General features: G+C 42.9%; 1 protein-coding gene across 1 annotated transcript in view; it reads left to right on the forward strand.

Moving 5' to 3' along the window:
• Nucleotides 1–22,958, forward strand: part of jarid2b (jumonji and AT-rich interaction domain containing 2b) — a 117,224-nt gene that overhangs the window by 33,172 nt on the left and 61,094 nt on the right. Inside the window, exon 2 of the mRNA XM_034094412.1 lies at nt 15,937–16,063. Within this exon, the coding sequence (XP_033950303.1) occupies nt 15,937–16,063 (127 nt within the window). The remainder of the gene's footprint in view (nt 1–15,936; nt 16,064–22,958) is intronic.

Here is a 22,958-nt window from a genome sequence, read left to right on the forward strand (position 1 = left end):
TTTTAGTGTTCAGAGCATCGGTTATAATTGGTTCATAGTGTGCAGAATGTTTGCCATTACGATGACACAATCTGACTCCGAAAGAGTGCGTATTACACTGGGAACTAAGGAAATAAAAGAATAGCTTTTAGGACATTTTGAAGGCTTTTAAGATTAGAAGCAAGGATGTAGGACATCACGGCCATGGCAGCTTAACTTTTAATTTGAGATCAAGCAAGATGTTGGGCTGGGGAATCCAAAGTTCCCATATCACCTTTCAGTTTTAAATTAGAACCATGTGACCATAACCTCTTGTGGGCAAAGGATTTGCTCCCCATCGGCAACATAAAGGAACCTCTTTCTTTTCTCTGCCCGGGTCTTCCACGGCACTTTGTCATGTAAAGAGGCCCTTATCTGGCTCTGGTTGGGGGTAAAGAGGCTGGAGAAAACTAGCAGGCTGGATCCCTGGGGCCAACAGAGATCGACGCATGGTAAATAAGTGACTGTGATTGACGTGTCCTTTTGAGCAGAGAGGCTCAGACCCGCCCACTGATGTGCCTCCGGGAGGTCAACTCTGACCCCTTCCGGCCACCTGCTTGCCCCCGACCCTTGACCTTTAGCTGGACTTATACGTGGACCGCATGTGGCCTTCAATAAGAAATGAGGTGGTTATCTTTCTACCAGGCTTTTACTTCTCCAACATATACATTGAACATAATATAGCATATTCAATATTTAAAATGTGCTTTATCTTTCTCCCCTATTCTGTCCTTTGAACCTAACACTCTTATCATTTGCCTTTTTTGCAAAAAACTCCGATCCTTCTCAGTGAATGTTTCAGCAAATGACTTCTCATTTAGCCCGGGTACCCCAACTTGTGTGCTGCAATTTCTGTCATGCCTTGTGGCTTTCTGCTCTGCTCTTGGAGCGTTACATTTGTTTAGCTTCATCTCGTAAATGACTGGCCAACAATGACAATTTAATGGACGACACGAGGGCTGGGAAGTGTAGCGATTTCTCAAGGCCTGATTGAATTTCCCTCATTTTGCCTAAATTGGGCTGTAGTGTTAAATACACAGAATGCTGCAATAAAGACAGTGAAGTGACAAGAGGGTGTGTGGCAAAGAGGTTGTGCTGTAAAGGTTGCTTTTCCATTCCTCCGTGAACGGTTATAGATTTATTACAGAGTGCTAGCTTAGCCTTTTGAAAGGTGCAGTAAATATAAAGGTTTAAGGTGTTTTGTGGTGTAAAAATATGTGTATGATTATGTTCCCTCCTCATACTGTTCATATTAGAGATTCATTGTAGTTTGCAGTCTCATTTAACTTTACTGGCTGTGACTGAAAATGTTGGCAAGATGGTAGTTATGTTTGGCTCGGGTCCAATTATCCCACTCCCTGAATATTGCCACTCTTTTTAGATTTTGCACACAAGTGACGGCTGCCTTTTCCATAAGGCTCATAACTAAGAAGACATAACTTGGTCTTTGTTGCCAATAAAAAACAAAACACCTAATTGATATGAAACGGGGATAGGGGAGGCCACAAAGCAGCCATTTTGTTGAAAAAACAAAATTTCTCAATCTCAAGTAAAGCTGCTCCAGAGCCACTATTTCAAGCATACTACGTCATCGAGTGCCACCGAAGTACTGTTCCAATGTCCAGCATGCTTGGAAATCTACCGAGTCCGGCGTACTTCGTGTAGAGAAATGTTGAGGCTGCACATGTGTAGACTCCGGTCTTAAAATCCCCACAATGCTTTGCGCACGGACCAATTTCCCCAAATCTGTGTAGGAAAATGTAAGGCGGGGCTTCTTATATGACGCACACCTGCACACTTGCTAGCCTGTTCCACTCTTTGTTTTCCAAATGTCAGGAAGTATTCTTGCCTCGCTTCTGAAGCAAGTGACTCGGAAGACATGTGCTACCAAGCAAGCGTACTCGAGATTGAGAAACACCCTTGGTCTGTGTATATCAAGCCCCCAGGAAGTGCGCCGGACTCTGAGGAAAATATTCTTTGTGGCCAAACGGTGGTACTACACTTCCGTATCAGTCGCTGGGCCCGGAAATACTTTTTCCCATTGACTTACATTGGGAAAGAGACGTCTGTAAATCGTTGGATTTTTAAAAAAAAACTAAATAAACTACCCAATATGAACATTTGTATAGCCCTTATTAAAAACATTCGGTCCTCAAGTTGTAAAATGTGCTAATAATGTTATTCTGAGTTATTTTCCTTGGCATTATGAACGCGGATCTAACCCACGGGACCGCGCCGCCCGGCACGTTCATGTGACGTGTTCAGTACTACATGAGTTTTACCTTTACCCATGGATACACAATAAGAACGGATTATATGAATACTTTCGTGACGTTTCGCTCTCTCAAAAGTTGGGCCATTTAGTCTTCATGCACCAATGAGCAACTCTCATAGGAATGAATGAGGCCCCGCCTCCCACGCTGTATCCAGTTCTTATTATACATCCATGGTGTATATGCTGTTAAATGGTGAAGTGCTGCATGTTGAAGAAACACCCTTAGCTCTACAGGAGAGCATCATGTCTGACATATGTTCACTGGGACTCCTGTTGATCACAATTAATGCCAGCACATGTAGGTTTGGGATTATAATGGTGGCGTTTCAGCGTGTGTGTCAGTGTGTTATTTTTTTTGACATGAATTTAAAATAAATGGCATGTAAATACTGTGAGATTTAGGGCAGGGTGAGAAACTCTGCATGCACCTCACTTCACATTCCTTCAAGTGTGAGCCAGATGAAACAATAGAGCTTTACAACACTCACACACTCACACACACCCTCCCTCTGCTCGCTTCTCTTTGATATTGAATTACCACAATAACCAGGAGAGGCAACAAAGTAATAACAGGCCTTAACTATTGACCCATCCCCGAGCTCCCACATAGCTGCTGACGTGAGCTCCCCACCAAGCCTCTGTATGCGCATGGAGTCTCATTTCCATAAGGAAAATGGTTCAATAGACTGAGCCAGAGGGTAATTATTTGCGTTGTTAAATTGGGTAATTAACTTGTCACCCAAGTGATATTTGTGGCTTGTTCATATTAGTTTTGATTCACCCCCCACCCTGTTAAGCAATGGAAAAATGCAAAACAATTGTGTTGTGTGTGTGAAATAATAGATATGTTGCCTAATAATTGCTTTGTTGGAATTGTCTCATTTGTCTGGCAAGATATTGGAAAAATTGCACAGCATTGCCATCAGAAATGTTTCAAATGTAATGTACCCATTATTTTCAATTAAAACTTGGCAAATGTTTGAATAAGCCTTCCTTCTCGGGAATGAAGTATTAAAGGCAGATTATAAATGTATTGCTGTTTGTTGCAGTTAAAAAGGATGACATGTAAGAGGTACCGTTTCCTGGCTTATGGTTTTTGACTCAGACGGTTTCTTTGATTCATATGTATGCCACATTTGAAGGCATATAATTAGCATCCCACCCTCAGACAGGCACACACAGATAGCATGTTTCGGTTCATCAGAAGCAGCTGCTGGGAGAAAGGATTTATATGCACCTCTTGGCCCTGACTGTGTGTGTGTGTGTATGTGTAAATAACGGTACACGGTCTGCCAGTAATGATCCAGACAAGCACTTGTATAGTGTGAGCTTTTAAGTCCTTCAGAGACAGTCTTGTGTGTCTGTGTGTGTGTGTGTGTGTGTGTGTGTGTGTACAGTGTAGAAAGAGTGCTGTGTTGTGACATGCTTGTTAGTGTGATTGTCAGCCAGAGTGAGACTTGACCTTACATGGTTTGTACAAGTTTCTCTGTTGTTGCTGTCATCAGCCACAGTCCTACTAGTGGAAAATTGGTCTCAGAAATCCTAGTGTAGATATTTCTGTTGTATTACATTAATGTTATCACTGGTGTGAGATGTCAGACTAAGAGGCGCTATCTCTATCTGAACATTTTACTCATAAGTCTCATCGTTAATCAATTTAATGTCGGCTTAATTATGTTTCTAACAAATACCAGTGCTATCGAAAAGGAGGATCTTGTTAATGGCAGTAGTTTCTTAAAGCATACCATTGTGTAGAAGCATCTGCATTGAAAATCATCATTTCCACATACCTCTCAGATAGAAAGCCATTCAGAGTATTTAGTCAAACATTTTTCAGTTGTGGAGAAAGGTGTATTATTCTCAAGTAGAGAGCATAGTCTGAAGGTGTAGGAGTCGCTATGTTCCTTTCAAAGGTTATCTGCAGGCCGGGGTTGTGCACTACGTTTTCAGGTGGGATTTAGGAGGGCTAGCCGATATCTTGTTCAGTTTGTTTATGGTCTGGATCCTCACGTCATCTACCACTGCAAGCAGCTGCATGTAGACTCTCATACACACGCAAACACACGCCCTGGGCATGTGTGCACAGTTGCATACACAAAGTCAGACTTAACCTCAAGTGACTGACTTATTATATTGTATTCACACTCATCAGGGCCAACAGAGGGCATCTTAGGTCACATAGTTACTGACACACACACACACGCACACGCACACACGGCTGCTGAGCCTTCATCCTGGCTAGTTGTTGCCCGTGTGCCCCCCCCAGCCGGCTGCCAACAGGCGGGTTAATATTGCCACCAGCTGCAGAGGGGGTGATGCTAACCAATGCCAAGCGGCACCCGGCCCAGAGTGGCCACACAGGAGCCAGTGTGCTGCTCCCCTCTTCTCTTCCCAACTCCTTTTCATGACGCTGTTTATTTTCCCGTTTATTTTCCTTTTTCTGTTCTGCTTCTATTCAAAGTACAATTTAAATATAAAATGTCATTGTGTGTGCGTACGTAAAAGGAGAAGTGTAAACTAGGGCTGCAACAAACGACTAATTTGATAATCGATTAATGAAACGATTAATCGACTATTCGGACTATTACATGCCTTGCGCAATTTCTCAAACGCTCTTATTTAGCCATCAACTTTTAGATTTAGCTTGAGGTTGTTTTAGGCATGTGGAAACTGACAATGAAGACAATAAAGATGAATACTTGATTCAAAAATACATACATTATTAAATTAATTGAACTGTAATTTAATTGTTTACAAAATGAACATTGCTTTTTATTTAAATTAAATAGATAATATTTCACATCAAAAGAAACAACAATATTTTAACAAATCGTATTAAATAATGTGATAACAGAATTGTAAACAGAATAGCTGAAACTTTAACAAAATAAATAACTCAGTTACCTCTAATCATTAACCCATGTTTGTATAATTTTGTTAACTCGTGTGTTGCTGACGTGGAAAAGTTATTCGTGGATGGGGATGGAGAGCTACTAGAAAGACAGTCGAACCCGGTGCATTCCTCCGTCTGAATGTGGAGCACTTTTGCTAAATGTTTAGACAAATTGCTCGTGTTACCGCCCTTAACATGCTAAACTCTTATTGCACTTTTGGCAACGAGCATTTTCCACATCGAGACGGGTAACATTTAACCACACCTTGGAGCGCTTCTCTCCGCCATCCCCGGCGTGTGTTGCTGCGTGTAGCAGCCGCGTGTGTGTAAACTGCCCCGCCCCCTCGCACACAGACGGTGGAGAGAGAGATCTCGTCTGGATTGGAAAGATCGAAAATATATCAGACACATTTTTGTTTGTCTTTTTTTATATTGGAAACGAGTTGGCGACACTAAGACTGTGATATAAAGTTTATGTAGCAATAATACATGACATATATTTTTTAAATGTCTCCAGTACTGATAAAAAGACCGATAACGTTGGAGCTTAACGGCGCGTAAAACACACGTGATGACGTCGCCAACGAATCGACGACTGAATTAGTTGGCAACTAATTTGGTCATCGATTTTAATCGATTAAGTCGATTAGTTGTTGCACCCCTAGTGTAAACGCATGGATCCAGGCCATCCTAGGGGGGGGGGGGGGGTCATCCGTCTCAATGAACAACACTGGACAGTGCATTGGCTATGTGCACGTGGGACAGAACGATGTGCAGCGTAGGCAGCAGTAATGGAGTGGGGCATTATGGGCCACACAGAAAGGCAGGCGCTCAGTTTCTTTCTCATCATTCTTGCACCTTCTCCGAGTCTCTCTGTCTCACTGAGGCTCTTTTGTTTTCCTACCGTGTAATATTTCCCATGTGTGTTTGTCTAAAACCACAATCTCCTGCTGTGTTATATGTTGCGATAGAGATGTGATATTCTGTTGCTGCTGGTGCATCAGTCTGGTGTGCTATCAAAGCTGCTGTGAGCAATGAAAATAAGGCACTGGCTTTTGTAGGCTTAACAGGTTAATGTCTTTGCATAGGGATCCTTTTGGGCGTCTCAGGGGTAAACATTACTCAGAGGGTTGCAGAGGAACCAGTACACACTCCCAACATTTCATCAACACAAAATGTCAGTGGACCTGTGTGTCAGACTGAGCGAAGAGAACGAGGCTGGGCCAACACTCATCATAACAAAGAACCAAAAGGCAAAAGCCCACAGATGGCCTATTTCCTAGTTCACATTTTAATATTCACATTTTCTTGGGTTTTATTGTGTTACATTACTTTACATAAAATATCTCTATGAATTTATCAATTCAGAATGTTTTAATTGGCATAAAGCGACATCATTAGCACCAATAAAGGATTGCTTAACCCCCGCAATATTTGTGTGACAAGGAAACACACACTTTGTATCACTTATGGTTTATTTTTAATATTATAACTGTCACATCCACGCTTGGTTCCTAAGATTTTTACAGTCTTAAACGCCTGCCTTTATAAATTGTCACAATGCAGACATGGCGGTAGATACGTTTGGATAGAATTGTGTGTGTATGGGAACGTTTTTGTTTTGTGCGTCCGAGTGTTGAGGGGGTATCAAGAAAGAGGTTATATAGAGGCTACAAAAAGGTAATTCACCGGCCTGGCAAAGGCAACTACCAGGGCACGCAAACACACACGGGTGCTTATCGATTGAAGACTCCTTTGCCCTCACATCAACAGACACGGTCGTTCGGTGTATCTAAAAATGATTGTGTTGAGACCGAACTCTCTTTGATTGGAAGCGATGGGAGGAGGGCTCGGCAGACAAGAGAGGGAGGTGCAGAGGCCATCTGTTTTCTTTTCAGCAGCGATGCAGGCAGGATCCAGATTCTCAGTGACAACATTTCAGGCATCTGTACTGAGAGCAGAAGATGCTTCTGAAGTGGCTTCTTTTTTCACGAATGTGCTCATTTGTGTTCATCTAACTTGCGTCTCGCAATACACAGTCATTTAGCGCTTTATTTGTGTGGGCAATGCCAGCCTTTTTTCACACGCTCAATATCTTTTGGTTGTGGAAAGAGGGATTAATGGGTCTTTCTAGTAAAGCAGCTCGTCTGCGCTCTTGCAAAGTTCTGCAAGGGTAAATGAGTTTAAAGCCTCGGGCTATAAGTTGTTGTTGGTGTGTAAGTGTGACGGTGCTTGTGTGCTTCCTCCTGTCTGATTGTTAACAGCCTTACCTAACTGGATTCCAGATGTAATCCTACAGTCTCTCTGATGAGTCTGACTGTCCAAGGCTAACAGGGGGACTTTTAGACGTCCCCCTCAGGCGTTGCCCTCGCACCAGCTTGCTTCCATACAAATGGCATCTACCACTAGTAGCAGACAGATGCAGCATGAGCTGACCAGAGGCCTGTAGTTGTCTCTATATTCCTATAAGCCTACTAGCCTGCAGGCTGTTCCTGTCAGACAAGGCATGAGGCTAATGAGGTTACTCTGTTTCCTGTTTCTGCCTTCCTGTCCCCGTGTTTGTGGGAGTGCTTCAGCTCTTTGGCACGATATGTCTACACACTGTAACCTAACTTGCATATGTTTTGAATTCAAACGTATTGTGTTTGCATGTGTGCACACGCACTCTCTATGTATTCAGCACAGTATGTTGAGTCCAGTAGTATTTTCATATACATGTCATGTGATGAAACTGTCACAATTATGTTTTTTAAAACTCCTAGAAAAACAAGAGAATGTGTCGGGTGATGCTATATTTAAAGGCCAAATCTGGTAAGCTGTTTTTTATTTGAATCAAATCAATAGATTACATGCTTTTCAGCATGCCTATTATCGCCTTAAATTCAGTGTTTTTAGAAGTCCAGCATTAGAAACTTGACCTTGTGTTTAAAAAAGGAAAATTCTCCACTGCTTTAGCCTAAGGCAATTGGCAGGACAATCTTTAATGTATTCATGATGTAGATGAATGTGTAAGAAATATGAACTTGGCAAAACACACACGGTTTCATATTGTGACTTCTCATAAAGCTCTTCATCTAAAGATAGGATCAAAATGAAAACTTAAATCAAAATATATAAAAGTCCTGGGGTTTTAATAGTCTCCAGAGACACATAGTGCTCGGTGTTATATAGCCTGGGTGGCGATGACAAGCACATTCCTTTGGCTTTATGAAATCTCAAGTAATAAACTATTGCCATTGATGTTAGAAGTCCTACCTAATTTTGTACACAGCTGGTGTGTGGAGGAGGGAAGGTTTGTAATGCAGCTCCGTTAAGAGGGATCAGCAGCAGGGTCTTTCAAGGCTCCTGAGGGAATAGAAGGGAGATGAGGAGCCTTTTCTATTGCTACCATGATGATTGACAGCATGTTGGGGAGCGCCGTGTGCGTGGGACCGAGTCAAACCTCTGGTCAACGGCAAGCAGCCAAAGTGAAAGTGATATTGTGACAGAGTTGTAAGTGTGTTGAATGAGGCTGTTACTACTGAATGGGAGCTGTTTGTTATGCAACCTCAGGGTATCAGCGCACACACAACGGTTTCCCAATACTCTATTTTAACACACATTTCCACCACGAGACCTGTGTTTTAGTCTATTGTAAGACCAGATGTACCTCAGTCCTATTTCTCAACTGTCAGCACTTCCAACCTGCCAACAACAACGTAAGAATATGAGGACTATTCCTCAACTGAGCCCTAAAAACCATGGCAACAAGGCTGTGAAAGAGATATCACGCCATTACTTAAACATTTCCCTTTATGAGAGACTTTTAATATTCCCTCCACAACAATTCCACCATCCTTTCTTGGCTTTGTGGCAGCGAAGGAACAGAACATGGTTGCTTTGAGAACTCTTTGAGGTAATGCTCCTCTAGGGCTGTGTGGCGTGTAAAGCAGAGGCCGGAAACAAACCTTAAAAAACCCTTTAACTTACTGTTGGATAATCTGTAAATACTACTTTAACCTCGAGGGCAATGATTTATCAAGGGTTTATACAGGGTTTCATTCAGCTGGTCATTTATTTGTGTAAGATTAAACCCTGAAAATGAACATGACGTATAAAACAAAACGATACATAGAATGTATAAATTGGAGAATTGATCCAACATGTTGAATGTTTGAGTTGGGTACAAGTTGTGTGTGTTTGTGGTTTTGTGTTTAGGGTTAAAGGTCAAAGAAGGGTTCAGTTGGTCAAATACTCAGTGTGGGTGGGCAGCCCTGTCAATTTAAACCCCTTTATTAGGCTGCCAGCTGGCCTCTTCTGTTCACACGCAGGCACACACAAACTGTGACATTGTCATTCAGTCAAAATAAAGTTGGTCACAGTTCAAATTTGAAAGCTCTCTCCCTCTCTCTCTCTCTGTGCTCTACTTTCCACCTGCCTGATAGCGTTGTATGCTCGACAGGGCTGAATCGCGCTGGCAGTCTGTCACTAATGTATGCTCGGATAGACTCAGACAGTGTGTGTGCAAATGCAGACGGACGATATGATTGACAGAGGAGGAGTGAAGGTTTGTGTGTCTGTTTGGTAGACGCCATCACAGCCACGCTGCGAAGGCATTGTTCTGAGGGGAGAAACCTTGATCTGCTTTTAATGAAGGCACAGGGAGAAAACGTGGAGCAAGAATATGGTCACACCCATTTAGAAGTTGAGTTCAATAGCATATCTTCTTCTGTAAAAACTGTATTCCTTTCATCGCTCTCCTCTCCTGCAGATGTACGCTTTCTGGACCCCTCAAACTGTTGGGGCTACCCCTACACGCCTAGTTCTAAAGGGAAGGCCCTGTGGCTGCACACGCATTCCTATATAGTGAGCTTGTGGTGTAATGAGGCGATTATATATGGGGCCTCTCGTCCCCGGCAACCCCAAAACCTTGTTCCATTCGCCCATTCTCTGAGCCCCGAGCTGAGCTAAGCATCCGGTCCACTTGAAGCCCTAAGGGACAGGAAGACCAGGATGTAGTTAGGATTGGAATGTGAGTTTTGTGAGCAAACACGTGCTGCGTAGTTGAGGAAGTTGGCCTCGTTTTCTTAGCCACTGCCTCAGTTGTTAGCAAGTCGTGCTGACTGTAGAACTGCTTGTCACATTCAATTAGTGCCAAGGTGCTTTTTGGGAAACGGTAGCCATCATTGACATCGGAAGCAGGCAGTGGGCTCAAATACCTGCACTGCTCGTTTCCAAATTTCAAATCAGTTTGGAAATGAGTCGCCTCTTCTTAAAAATGTTCTTATTTGCATATTTCATTCACAAGATTTCTTTGAAGAGCCCTTCATTGATGTGTCATAATCGAGAAGACTTTAGAACGTCTTTTGATCTGATTGGCTATAACCCTAGGAAAGGTCACACTGATGTATTTAGATATCAGATCATTGTAATCGCAGTCATCTGCACCCCTTGTGAACCCTGAGCACTCATGTCCTCCTAGTCATCTGGGGCCCATGTGTCGGTGAAAGGAGAATGTGCCGAAAGGAAGAAAAGACGCTGAGGTAAAGGCTCTCCTGACTACTGGATACAATAACCCAAGCTTTGTTAAAATAACATTTCTCTCCCATTGATCCATCCATCCGTCTCTGCGTCCTTCCTCCTAAAGGGAAATGTGTGTTAGAATAACAGATTTTGGGCCGGTTTTGTAGAGCAGATCTCAGCTGGCGCGTGGCCCACATTCCTCTGCCATGACATCCGCACAGTCTGCAGCCGCACACTGCTATTTATAGATCGGCTAGTGAGAACGCACACACACAGATATGTACGTATAAGCAGATTCCTAAGTGTGTGAATGTGTACATGCATGCGCATCGAAGGATGCCTACCAACATAGGGACTTATATTATCTTTTTTTGCCTTGGTGTCTGTGCATATATTACTTTATAAGAGTGGGATAAAAACGTAAATTTAACAACCTAAAAACTGATTTATTTAAATTTTATATCGGTTTCCATTTCTCTTTTACAGTTTAAGAATTTAACGGTTTTGCTGCAGAGCTGATGTTAGGCTTTCTATCATACTTAAACACACAGAGCAACACAACACAGAAGCTGGGTGTTTTTCAGTGAAAGCAGAATAAGAAATCTCACTAAGATTTAATAAATTTGTTGAAGTACCGCTTAATTTATATTGCACGGATAATCTTAAAGTCTGGTTGTCAATCATAGTCTTGCCACAAAAAACGGAGTTAGAACTTCTTTCCTAATAATTTCAAACACTAAAACAGAGTTGTTAGATCTGTTTTTGATTGTTATAGTGAGTTTATTATTTCAGAATTTAAAATGGACACACTAGTCTCCCCATCTTCCTTCCCTCCATCACCCTACCCTCCTTCCCTTGTAGCTAACACTGCATCCAGTTTTACACACAGCCAATGTAATCCACTAGTTTCCTCATCAACTATCAGAGTTATTGGATTTCCCTGCTGTGGGGAGAGGATTGTTGAGTAAGCCCAGGGTTATGAAGTGGAACCAGCTCCACTTTTCACCCAGTTAGATGAACAGATACAGAGGCAGTGATAGATTGATACCGCTCAGACTTCTCGCATAGACAAGCTTTTTTAACATTCTTTTTTTTTGGATTACCTGCTTACTCCACATCAGTTTGGGTGGGGTTTCTGGGTGGCACGAGGCGTTCCTGATGCCTCTCTTGGTTTTACACACACACACACACACACACACACACACACACACACACACACACACACACACACACACACACACACACACACACACACACACACACACACACACACACACACACACACACACACACACACACACACACACACACACACACACACTCTTGCCTGTGCAGACAGAAAAGGTCCCTGCGCTCATTAGTGGGATTCCAGCGGCCTGATGGGAGCTGGTTGGGGTGTAGATGTGTGTGTCAGTGCCAGGTAGCGCTCAGCTGGCACTGCTCTGTGTGAGAGCGGTCTCTAAAGCGCTCTGGCAATTCCTCAGAAGCACAATCTCACACACGGCCATGTGTGGCCCAGAATCTAAGATGCAAAACAATTTGATCTTATTACTCATTTAAGGAAAATGTTTGCCCTCCTCTGTCATGCTACACTTCCCCTCTGGCAGTGGTAATGTCCTGAAGGGATTTTGCATGCCTTTCCTGTCCCATCACTTTTTATTTCTCACCTGGAAAGCAAACACAAGAGCAGGCTTTTGAGGCCAGTTAAAGCAGAGCAGCACCTCTGCCTGAACCATATGGCAAAACTACCTCTAAGGTCAGAAATGGTTCACTTAGAGTTAAGCAAAGTTCACAAAAACATGTAACCGATTATCTGAAAGTACGCAGACCTAGTGAGCTTTCAGACTGCAGCAGCTGTAATGGAGCAGAGCTTTAACATCATGTTCTTCCCCCAGCTGATGAAAAGTCAGTCAGCATTTCTTTCCTTTTTTCCCTTTTTTAGACCCTGTTGCCATGTGTACACAGTGCAGGAAATATCTCTGGCACGCTGCCAACAACTGTGAGGAAACCATAGAGAGAGAGAGAGAGAAAAATAAATCCTTTAACTTTAGATACATTTTTGGGAAGAATAATGTTCCCCTTCGCAGTACAGCTGTGTCACATGCTTGTGTGTCCGGTATAGATATGGATACCATAGAAGCTGTACGTCAGTGTTTGTGACCCTGAGGTACCGTTAATGCTGTGTGTGTGTGTGTGTGTGTATACATTTGGCCTTGTGACACACCACAGAAGGAGAGCCAGTGAGCTGTCTAGGTAATTGGTGATTACCTGGCAGGCTTCTGCACACATGCTCGTGCACCCACACAGAATGGATTAGATTCTGTGTGGGTGCATTAAATACAGGAAAAAAATAGCATAATTTAATACTTGCACTTCCTTTCTGGCTTGTGTGTGTGTGTGTGTGTGTGTACATGCACGCTCATGTGTGACAGTGTAATGAGGGGCTGCACACAGAACACACCCTATCAACCTCTGTCAGGGGCGGCAAACCATCGGGGCACTGAACAGTCTGCCTGTGTGTGTGTACTGTATGCAGGGCTACGTGGCTGTCACCCATCAGCTCCATCATGTGCAGACACCCAGGTTTTAATCTTGCCCCCCCTCCCCCTCTCTCTTTTAGCTCTGCTGAGGCCCTATCTCCAAGGTCCCTGAGCAGACCTGGGAAATCAAAAAATGTTTGCAAAAGCTTCTTTTATCTGCTGAAGAGGGAGAGAAAAAAGGATTAACAAACACATATGTTCAGTCTTGTCAATGTTGTCAAAAAATATGAAGATTGAATGAGGTCGTATCATTTTCGTTTTAATTACAGGAAGTTTTCAATGACATGAAGATGGTAAACCATACTTACTAATTTCTAAGTTGTTTTTCACTTCACACCTGTGGCTTTTGATGCCAATCCAAACGGGTTTTAAAGTATGGAAAATACTCTACTACATGGTTTCCTTCACAAAAAACAAAAACATGGGCATGTTTCAGGGTCAAGTTACATCAGACATGCTGTCAAAAATGTCACTCTGCCAATTCTAACTCTCTTCCACCCTGACAAGTCCGCTGTGCAGGATGTTTTATATCTATTTTCCAAATATGTGTGTTTTTCTGTGAAGTTTCAAATCAAGCCTGCCCGGGATACGATTGAATCCATCTCACATTACTCAAGGTGGAGATGCCTTTGCACCTACCTCAAATCTGAGGAATTCAAAACAATTTTTTTGTGAGAAACTCGGCACAGATACAACAAGTACGTTTAGTCAACGTTATTCATTTTGGCAACATAAACATAAGAAAAACAAAGGGGATCTTTCGCAAATTATCCGCAGTGACAAGGCAATAAGCTATCGCATTAGGTTTATAAGCAATACATGAACTGTCAGTTTACCGTTTTAAAATAGAATATGTAACCGCTCAGAAATGTCATCTGCTGTAAGGTCATGTGTGTGTTTACTTCAAAGTGTTCCGGCAAATGTGCGCACACCCTGTTGTGAAGCTGCTAATATTAGCAGTGTGTTGTCAGCAATGATCAGAAGGCATCATTGATCTATCATAACATCTCTGGTATCTTGTGTGTTTGGGTGTGTGTGTGAATCGAGTATGCTAGACGCTGGAATGCAGCGCTCAAAGGAAGACATTTATGAGCGGTAGTCATTTCAGTAGCATTTTATTCACTGGCGGTGGGAGGATGCATACCATTAGGATGAGATTACCTTAGACCGCAGTCATCTGGAGTCAGTTTTTTGAGCGCAGTCGTTTTTAATGGAACACTATGAACATTATCTTATCACTGCAGCGATAAAACATCTTGGAGTTGTTATTTCTTTGTGAGGTGGAGATTTGTAATATACCCTGCGCTGATGTCACTGCGCTATTTGCCAGCCACTCGCCCGAGCCAACACTAATGACCTGAGTCAACTGCGTGATCAGAACGCGCTCCCACACACGTTGCCTTCCACGTCCGCTCTCTTGAATTACATTTGACTCAGCTAGCACATTTCCTTCTGTCTAAGATGACAGAATCAGAAACGTGTTTAACTCATAATTAGCATACATTAGCTCGTTGAGCAAAGAGAGATAGTGTTTTCTTTCCCCAAACCTGACAGCTAAGATCCACTCGCCCCATGGCTTGACTAGAGAAAAGCTATTTCTAGTTTCCAAACTTTCCATTATTTATTAATACGGCTTTGTTGTTGCTCATGTCCTAATCTCATTTCCTTTAGTCATTAGCGTTGTTCGACATCAAACACAGCTGCTAGAGCAATGAGTGTAGCGGAGAGGGGGGGGGAGAGGAGTATGGCTGTTGGACACTCACTAAAGACCCTTTTTAAAAAAAAAAGCTTGTTGATGTAGAACAATTTCCTATTAAGCTGTTTAAATGTGCAATGGGACAATAGTGTTTTGAATAAATTGCTGCTTTGATGTGCTTTACATTCTGCTGTCATGTGTTTGTTGTTTAGATTGAAAGTGACTTGGGAGAAAAAAACAGCCGTGTCTTGGGAAACCATGTGTTGTGTGTGTGTGACTTCTGTTGACCTCTATGACAATGTCTTCTGTCTCAGTCTCGCTGGGAGAGATTAGCAACACATGAACTCGCAGTCCCATGATGCTTTTTTCATTCGCTTCCTACCTATTCATCACCATAACACTCTCCTATCATGGCATTGTGGGGAGATGCAGTCCTTTGCGCATTGTTATGCAAATGCCTCGCCCTGTGTCGAGCTGCAAGCTAATGCTATGTTATGCTAATGTTGTGTCGTGCTAATGTCACGATACAGCGAGAAACGGAGGGGAAGGATGCAACCGAGACAATATGAAAGGAGGAATCCCCATTATAGAAAAACGTTGTTGGCTGTTTCCCTTCACCAACGCAGTCATAACTTTTAAATGAATTCATGTGTGGAAAATAAACAGTCTGTGTTTAAATCCGCTTGTTAGGTTTTGTTTCGTCTTGGATAACTGGCCTGTAAGTCAAACTTTTATAGGCATGCTGTTGTCCCACAGAAACAAAGGCAAAAGCTTAGCATTTAACAAACTGTCTAACTTCGGAACATGCTGTCTTTTATTCGGTTGTTCTTTGTCTGACTGCCAAATCTGATTTTATATTACAATAACGTGATCATTCCGAACTGTTTTTGGGCCAAGGACACATTTCCTACAAGTGCAAAAAGAACGTTATTAAGAAAATTGGTGAAAGAAACCCTAATCTCAATCCAATAGTTTGTACTGACCCTTCTTCTCTCTCTGGATGTTTCTGCAGGATGACAGTGATGGGATCCCGTGGTCGGAGGAGCGGGTTATGCGAAAGGTGCTTTACCTCTCCCTAAAGGAGTTTAGGAGTGCACAGAAACGGCAGCTGGATGGCCACGGAACCCCAAACTCCAATGGTATGTTCATATATTTGTTCTTAATGCATGGTAACAGTACCGCTGTGTATGTGTGTTCGGACACCTGATATATCAGATGTGTATATTTGTAAATGCCTTCTTTGCCATGGTATTATACTCTTTTTGAGAAATCAATACGACATGGCCAATAAAAAGAAATGAAGCAAACTGATAAATACAATACAATATTTGTAACAAAAGTTTAATAGAGAGTTCAATTCTATCATATCCATCAAGGCAAATACATTTAAATAAAAGTAATTTGATCTCTTGCAGTGTACTGTATATAATTAAGGGGTGTCTTGTAATGTGGGCATTTGAAATGTTGAAAACGTTTTCTTTGTTTTGGTGAAATGAAAGCACAGAAACTGCTGTTCTAGCATTATGCACAGTTAATGTCAGGGTTGCCAGTTTTGTCTGGCTTGGCTGACATTGGCGTCTCAGCCTCGCTCTTCAATGGTTTAATTGAAGGCGGCAGTTGTATTGGGCTGTTTGTAAGTGGAGTCTAAGCATGTTTACTTTGACCACAGAACCTGATTTCACTTAACATAGAGAAAGTCCAATGAGAGCAGATGATCAAGGTCTCTGATTCCTTTAGTTGTGGCTCAGTGGGCACCGAGCGGCAGTCTTTCACTCGGCTGGTTCAGTGTCACATCCTCAAAGGAACCCTTGAACTGAAAGTATTTCCCACTAGTTCTGTTGTTTACACATTAAACGGAGGACCTCAACCATGCCTCTCAAAAGAAAGACTGTAGAAGTGTTGTTAATCTGTTCCAGCTTGCACTTTTACACTAATTTTCACATGGACAGATGAATACTTAAAGTTGTTTAGTTAGCCATACAATTCAATTCCATCTGCTACAGTAACAGTTAAGGGATTTTGCATTTAGGACATTTAGGCTAAAACAACATTAGATTAGTGAGAGCACTGGGTATGAACATCATTTTTATGAACCAAGCTGCTACCATGTCTTTGTTTGACACCGGTGCTCCATCACACAAAAAAGCCTCTGCATGCCAACAACGGAGATTTTGAACTTCACACGTGCCTCAGAAGCTATTCTCAGCTGACATTAACACAACCTAGACATGGAAAGAAAGGAAACGGGAGGAAAAAAGAGCCTCTGAAAGTTCACGCCCAGCAGAAGAAGCCAGTCAGTCATCCAGCAGACAGACGGGAGGGAAGTCTCTTTTGAAATGTAGCTTATATACCTAGCGTTAGTTTTTCTTCCCTGTTTTTTCCCTTATTATATATTTCCTCACACCTTCCTTGCTCCTCTCTCTGTCTGTGCCCCCCCCTCCCTGTAGCTAGTGTATCTCTGTGTCTGTCTGGCATCTCATAGCTGCCACTCCAGAGCTCCTCAGGGCCTTTTAAGCCGCCGCGGGTAGCTGACCTTATCGCCTGAATAAAAATGACTCATTAGAAAGCGTTGGCGGCCCGTGGTGCCGGGGGTAACGGCAGCAGCCCGCGCTGACACAAAAGGGAGCCCAGCTGAATAGGCGGGCCCTGCTGTTTTAGAGCACTATGGGTTAGCAAGGCTTTGGAGGTTGTACGAGCCGCACAGTTTCCCCTCTCACATTGACGTCGCGGTGAAACTGTCAGCCATTTTGGAAGATCGCACTCAGCGTGCGTTACATCCTGAATGGGCAGCCCCTGCTGTTTTAGAGGACTATGGGTTAGAGAGCCTGGGCTTATGTTAAGGCCAGACATGTGCCACTGTTTTCTGTCTCCATTTTGCAGTGTGATCATGCATGTACTTGATCCATTAATATGTTGTAGAGAAGATGATGGATTAGAGATGACTGTCATATCTAACTGATTAGTCAGTCAATGCTTTACTTGATTGGCAGAACAATTCCATAATTGTTTAATAGGCAAAATGTCAAACAGCTTGTCAAATTTGTTCCGATTGTGTTTGTTATGAATGTGATTTTTGTTGTTGTTGTGGGTTTTATACTGTTGATAGGAAACCATACACCATTTCAAGGCTTTGCCTTGGGCTCTGGGAAATTAACATTTTCACAATTTTATAGAAATATAACATTTTAGTCAAAAAATTATAAATTATTTTGCTGATTATTATCTTAATCACTTAATTAACCTGCAAATATTCACACTTGAGTACAATACAGTTGTTGCTATTCTTGGCTAAACAGTGGTTGGTCTGTTTTTCCCCCAGAATTGGGTATTTTTTGTATTATAATAATAGAAAACCTATTAATACAAACTTGTTTTGTATTAAACTGCTAATCATTACAGCTCTTATTTAAAGAATATATATATATATATATATATATATATATATATTGTTAGTCTATATACCGCATCTGGTCCACATTGATGCATTTTTGCAGTATATTGATATATTTCTAGATAACCATCCAACATCTGGGGAAATATGTGTCGTCTGATTGAAGGTGATAACAGATATACCTACTTTAAGCAGCATTTGTCTTCCTCCCAAGGCATCTGTCTCCATCTTTTCCTCCCCACATACCTCCATCCACCCCCAGTCTCAGACTCTGTCTCTCTCCTCCTCTTTTCTCCGTCACTGTGTGGCAGCAGTGGCTATCTGTTTTTAAAGGGGGTGTGGCAGTCTGTCAGTCGACTGCGTGTGTGCGTTTGTCCCACCCAGCCTTCTCCCTGCCATAGCCAGCAATCATGCCATCTCCCGGCCACTTTGCCTCTCACTGTTGGCAGCCGTCCATCTATGTGTCCATCACACTTCCTGCTTCTCCCGCTCTCTGCCTGCATTATTTAACAAATGACATTATGCCCTTCTGTGTCCCGGTTCCTGCCCTTCTCCCACTCCATCGCAGCCTCATTCTTCCTCTCCTTTTTCTCCTCCCTGTCTCCCTCCATGCGTCCGTCCTTCCGGTTGTCTCTCCCCGATGCAGGGTTTCATTACACATCAATAGGACTCTGGTTACTGCCTTCTCCGCAAGCTCCTGTCTCCTCTCTCCCTCCCGCTGCTCAATCTACTCGATTATGTATCTCCACACCCCCGCCCCTCCTCACCATAGCCCCTTTTTCCCTCCTGCATCATCCATCCGTCTCTGTCTCCCTCTTTTCTCACAATCTCCCTCTTTTCCGCTTTGTCCTTCCTGTCCTCTGCTCCCGTCTGTCTTAACTACCTACAATATCTGTCACCCAAACCCGCCCTCCTTCTTCCTCCATTCATCCTCCATCACCACCCTCCCTTCCTTACCCTCTGTCCTGTTTCCCACCCTTCCACTCCTGTTCTCCGAATCGTTAAAGCTGTATCTTCTTCCTGTACCTCCTTAACTCGCCACATCTCCCTGCTAGACTCGTATGTGCCTCGGTTTTCCCCTGCCATCCTTTTTCCTTTCTCCCTCTCCATTTCCCTGAGTGCTGTTGATGGAGGAGCTGGCTGCTGGCCAAAGCCAGAAGGGGGTGAAGAGAGAGGGCTCACTGTTTGCCCATTTCTCTGACTGTCCCCTATCTTTCGCTTTCTGTCTGCTTCACTCAGGACCTGCCGCTCCCAACCTTTTTTATGCACGCTCTCGCCTTTCCTTCAGCTCTCACTCTGCTGTCACTCGGCTGTCTGTCTGTATTTCCCATGCTGCCAGCTCTTTGCACGGCCAGTGTCAGCCATGGCAGCTTGAACACCGTGTGGCCGCTCTATTCTCCCTCTCTGGAAAACCAGCAGAGAGACAGATTGAAGGTGGGATAAAAGGAAATGAAAAATATGACCGCAGTAGACGAAAGAGGTAGAGTTTAGGTCTCGAGTACAATATCTATTTTGTCCTTGCAAGCTTTTTTATATAACCATCACAGAACCCCATCCTTCCCTTTTGATGCTTTAAATGTACAGCCCTGAACGACACAAAGCAGATGCCATGCTTCTGCGCTGCACACTTCTTTGGTTGCTTTTGTTCTGGCTTGTGGTAAGTGTCATGCAACATTGTTAGGTCCAACTCTGTAACAGAGAGCAATATATTTGAAGCGGTTGGAAATCCTCTTACCAGGCAGTCAATTCTTCTGCTTCTACTCTGAAAAGCTTCTGGGAATGGATACTATGGGGAGTTTCCCTAAAATAAAACTACCCATTGTTTCTTTTTATATTATCCAGCAGTTTGAACTGTATACAGACCCAGAGGATCACTTGAACAAAGGGCATGGCATATAATTGTAGTGCTCTTGTTTACTAGAGGGAAGGAAGGATTAAAGTGTTGTTAATCATTAGAAATCCTACTGCTATTAGTACAGACTTCTTTCTTTAAGAGCCAATAGCCAAAGACAGATTCAATCCATATATCTGCTAACCTAAAAAAATGTAAGCATTTTACCAGAGCTATCTATATTCTGGGCCCTATGTGGTTTCCTGTACATTATCTATTGCACATCCTGTTTGTAAGTGCACTCAAGCACCTATAAGAAGACTCTTTTGTCCCCATTATGAGTGTCTTTCCTATAGTATGACGATCTGCTGCAGCCCACACTAATAGGCTCCTCTCAGCCCTGTGATACACTATGTTACGCTATGTACCTCGGCTCACTCCCTCCTGCCCTCTCGAGACTTTGAGGTGAACATAGTGGGGCGATGAGCTTAGTTAAGCACGCATAAATTTGATTAGAAACCCCCTCCCCCACAGGAGCAGCATTTCCCTCCGCTGCCCCATCCCATCCCAGGCTTAACCTCCTCTGCACCACCCACCTCATGTCGTAGGCCTCCAGGAGCTTGAGTTTAGGCCCCATTGCCTTCCTTCCACACAGACCCATCCCCAGCCTTTTGCCTTCCCAAGATTCCCAGCTCTAGCCCTCAGATGGGCAATCATGTGCAACCAGCATATGTCAAACAACTCTTTGGAGGAAAGGGGGGAATTACGTGGAGGGAGTGGAGGAGAGAAAAATAGGGGAGGGTGGAATGAGGCCCTGCCTGTTTGTTTGTGTTCTGTGGGGACATCATGCGTCAGTCATTTTCTGAGCACAATTAAAGTTAATGAGCTATTTCGTTTTTTTGCTCTGATGCAATTTTAACTGCCAAAACACACAGTCCAGAAGTCGTGATAAGAATCTTTGCACCATTTCCTCGTTATAGCGCCTCATGTAATTATCATTTTCAATCATTTTTTTTTACTATGATAATAAATTAAATACTGAACAATTCTTAAAGGGGACCTATCATGCAAAATGCACTTTTGTACGTCTTTTAGACATGAATATGTGTCCCCGGTGTGTCAGGGAACTCACCAAGTGTCAGAAAACACAACCCTCTCTCTTTTCCTCCATACCCAAATCTCTAAAAACGGATCTGATACAGACTGATACAGATTTGAAATATCTCTGACGTCAGAAACGAGGAGCTCCGCCTATATGGGCAACTCTCCACCTATCAGGAGGAGACAGCCACGGCCATTGCCGTTCGAAAGCACTGGAGACGCTGTAGTACATATGCTAGGCCTGTAGGTGGCGCTGTAGTCCGCCACAAAAGCAGCGAAGAAGACTTCTCACAGATTCAGCCCTTGCAAAAACAGGGCTAAAAAAGAGCAAATAGAACGAAATGAGGCATGGCTAAAATGCATTATCTGTTTAGTATTTTGAAAAAAAAACTGCAGACATGTTTTATATAGGTATGGCCCTACAATCTATTATTCAAATATAGCATGATAGGTCCACTTTAAGTTCATTCTCAACACACTGGGTATCTCTCCCAAATGCAGATTTAAGGTGGAACTTTGAAGTCCTTTAAGGGAAACTCTTGATTGATTAATGACTAGTGGACTGGATGCAAGTCTTCCGTGCCAATCATGGCATTATAAGGCTGTGATTCAATCCTGGCCTATAGACTCGGGGGTAGACTTTAAGGGTAAAATTGATTGTATTATCACTGGCCCCACCATTGTAACCACTGGCCCGGAGCATTCGTCCACCAGAAAAAAAATCGACTAATAATGAAGAAAATGAACACATTGTTGCAATAGTAATTTATGCACTAACTACATTACTACTTGTACTACAACATTTGAATAATCAGTTCTTCCTCATTTTCTTCAATTGTTCATATTTGGTTTATTAAAATAATGATATTGTGGTCATTGTTAAAAAATGTCAGCTATTATTATTTGTATAATGCACTTTCTGCCTTCCTGTCATTAGGAGTTAGACATGTAATGGCTATAGATTAGATTAGATCCTTCATTATCCTAAACTGCTGGGACATTTCGCCAATACCTTTATATTGTCTTCACTTACTTGTCAGCATAGGTCGGCATTGATGTACAGAGCCGACAGAAGACCTTGTTTATACTGGCATCATATTGAGAGGTGCAGCCAGTGACGCGTCATAAAACCAGGAAGTAAGCTGCTGGTTCCCTCGACAAAAAGCAACAGGATTTCTCCACAGGGTTTTGGAAAATAGCTGGAAATAAGGTCTTTGGAAAACAAACCTGTTTGATAAATGCACGTTTTGTTCAGCTGGATAATCTCCACGTCTACCCTACTTTTATAATTTTCGAATCATAAATCTAATCGATAGATTATAAAAGGGTTTTAGGACGCGTCACTGGCTGAAACTTCCTCTCCCTCTTCTTCTCATGCTCCCTGTCACTCTTCTTTAACTCCTCCGGTGACTTTCTTTTATTTGAAGATTGTTTTTTGCCCGGCTACCGCTGGTATTAAAAACATTTTGGCGAATGGTTAGGTGGCGCGATAGTCTGTAGTGAAGGAGCGCGCTCCCGCTCACGGGAGCCTGCTCGCGCTGCGCTCCCGCTCACGGGAGCCTGCTCGCGCTGCGCTCCGCAGCAAACGGCTGTTTGCTTTTCACCCAACAACGACAACCGACTCACGGAACGCTATGTTGTAGCGTTGATAAACGAAACAATCTAACTAAATTGCTAGTCAAAATACCAATACCACAGGACATTTTTAAAG

This window comes from Pseudochaenichthys georgianus, chromosome 11 (genome assembly GCF_902827115.2).
Source record: "Pseudochaenichthys georgianus chromosome 11, fPseGeo1.2, whole genome shotgun sequence".
Lineage (NCBI taxonomy): Eukaryota > Metazoa > Chordata > Actinopteri > Perciformes > Channichthyidae > Pseudochaenichthys > Pseudochaenichthys georgianus.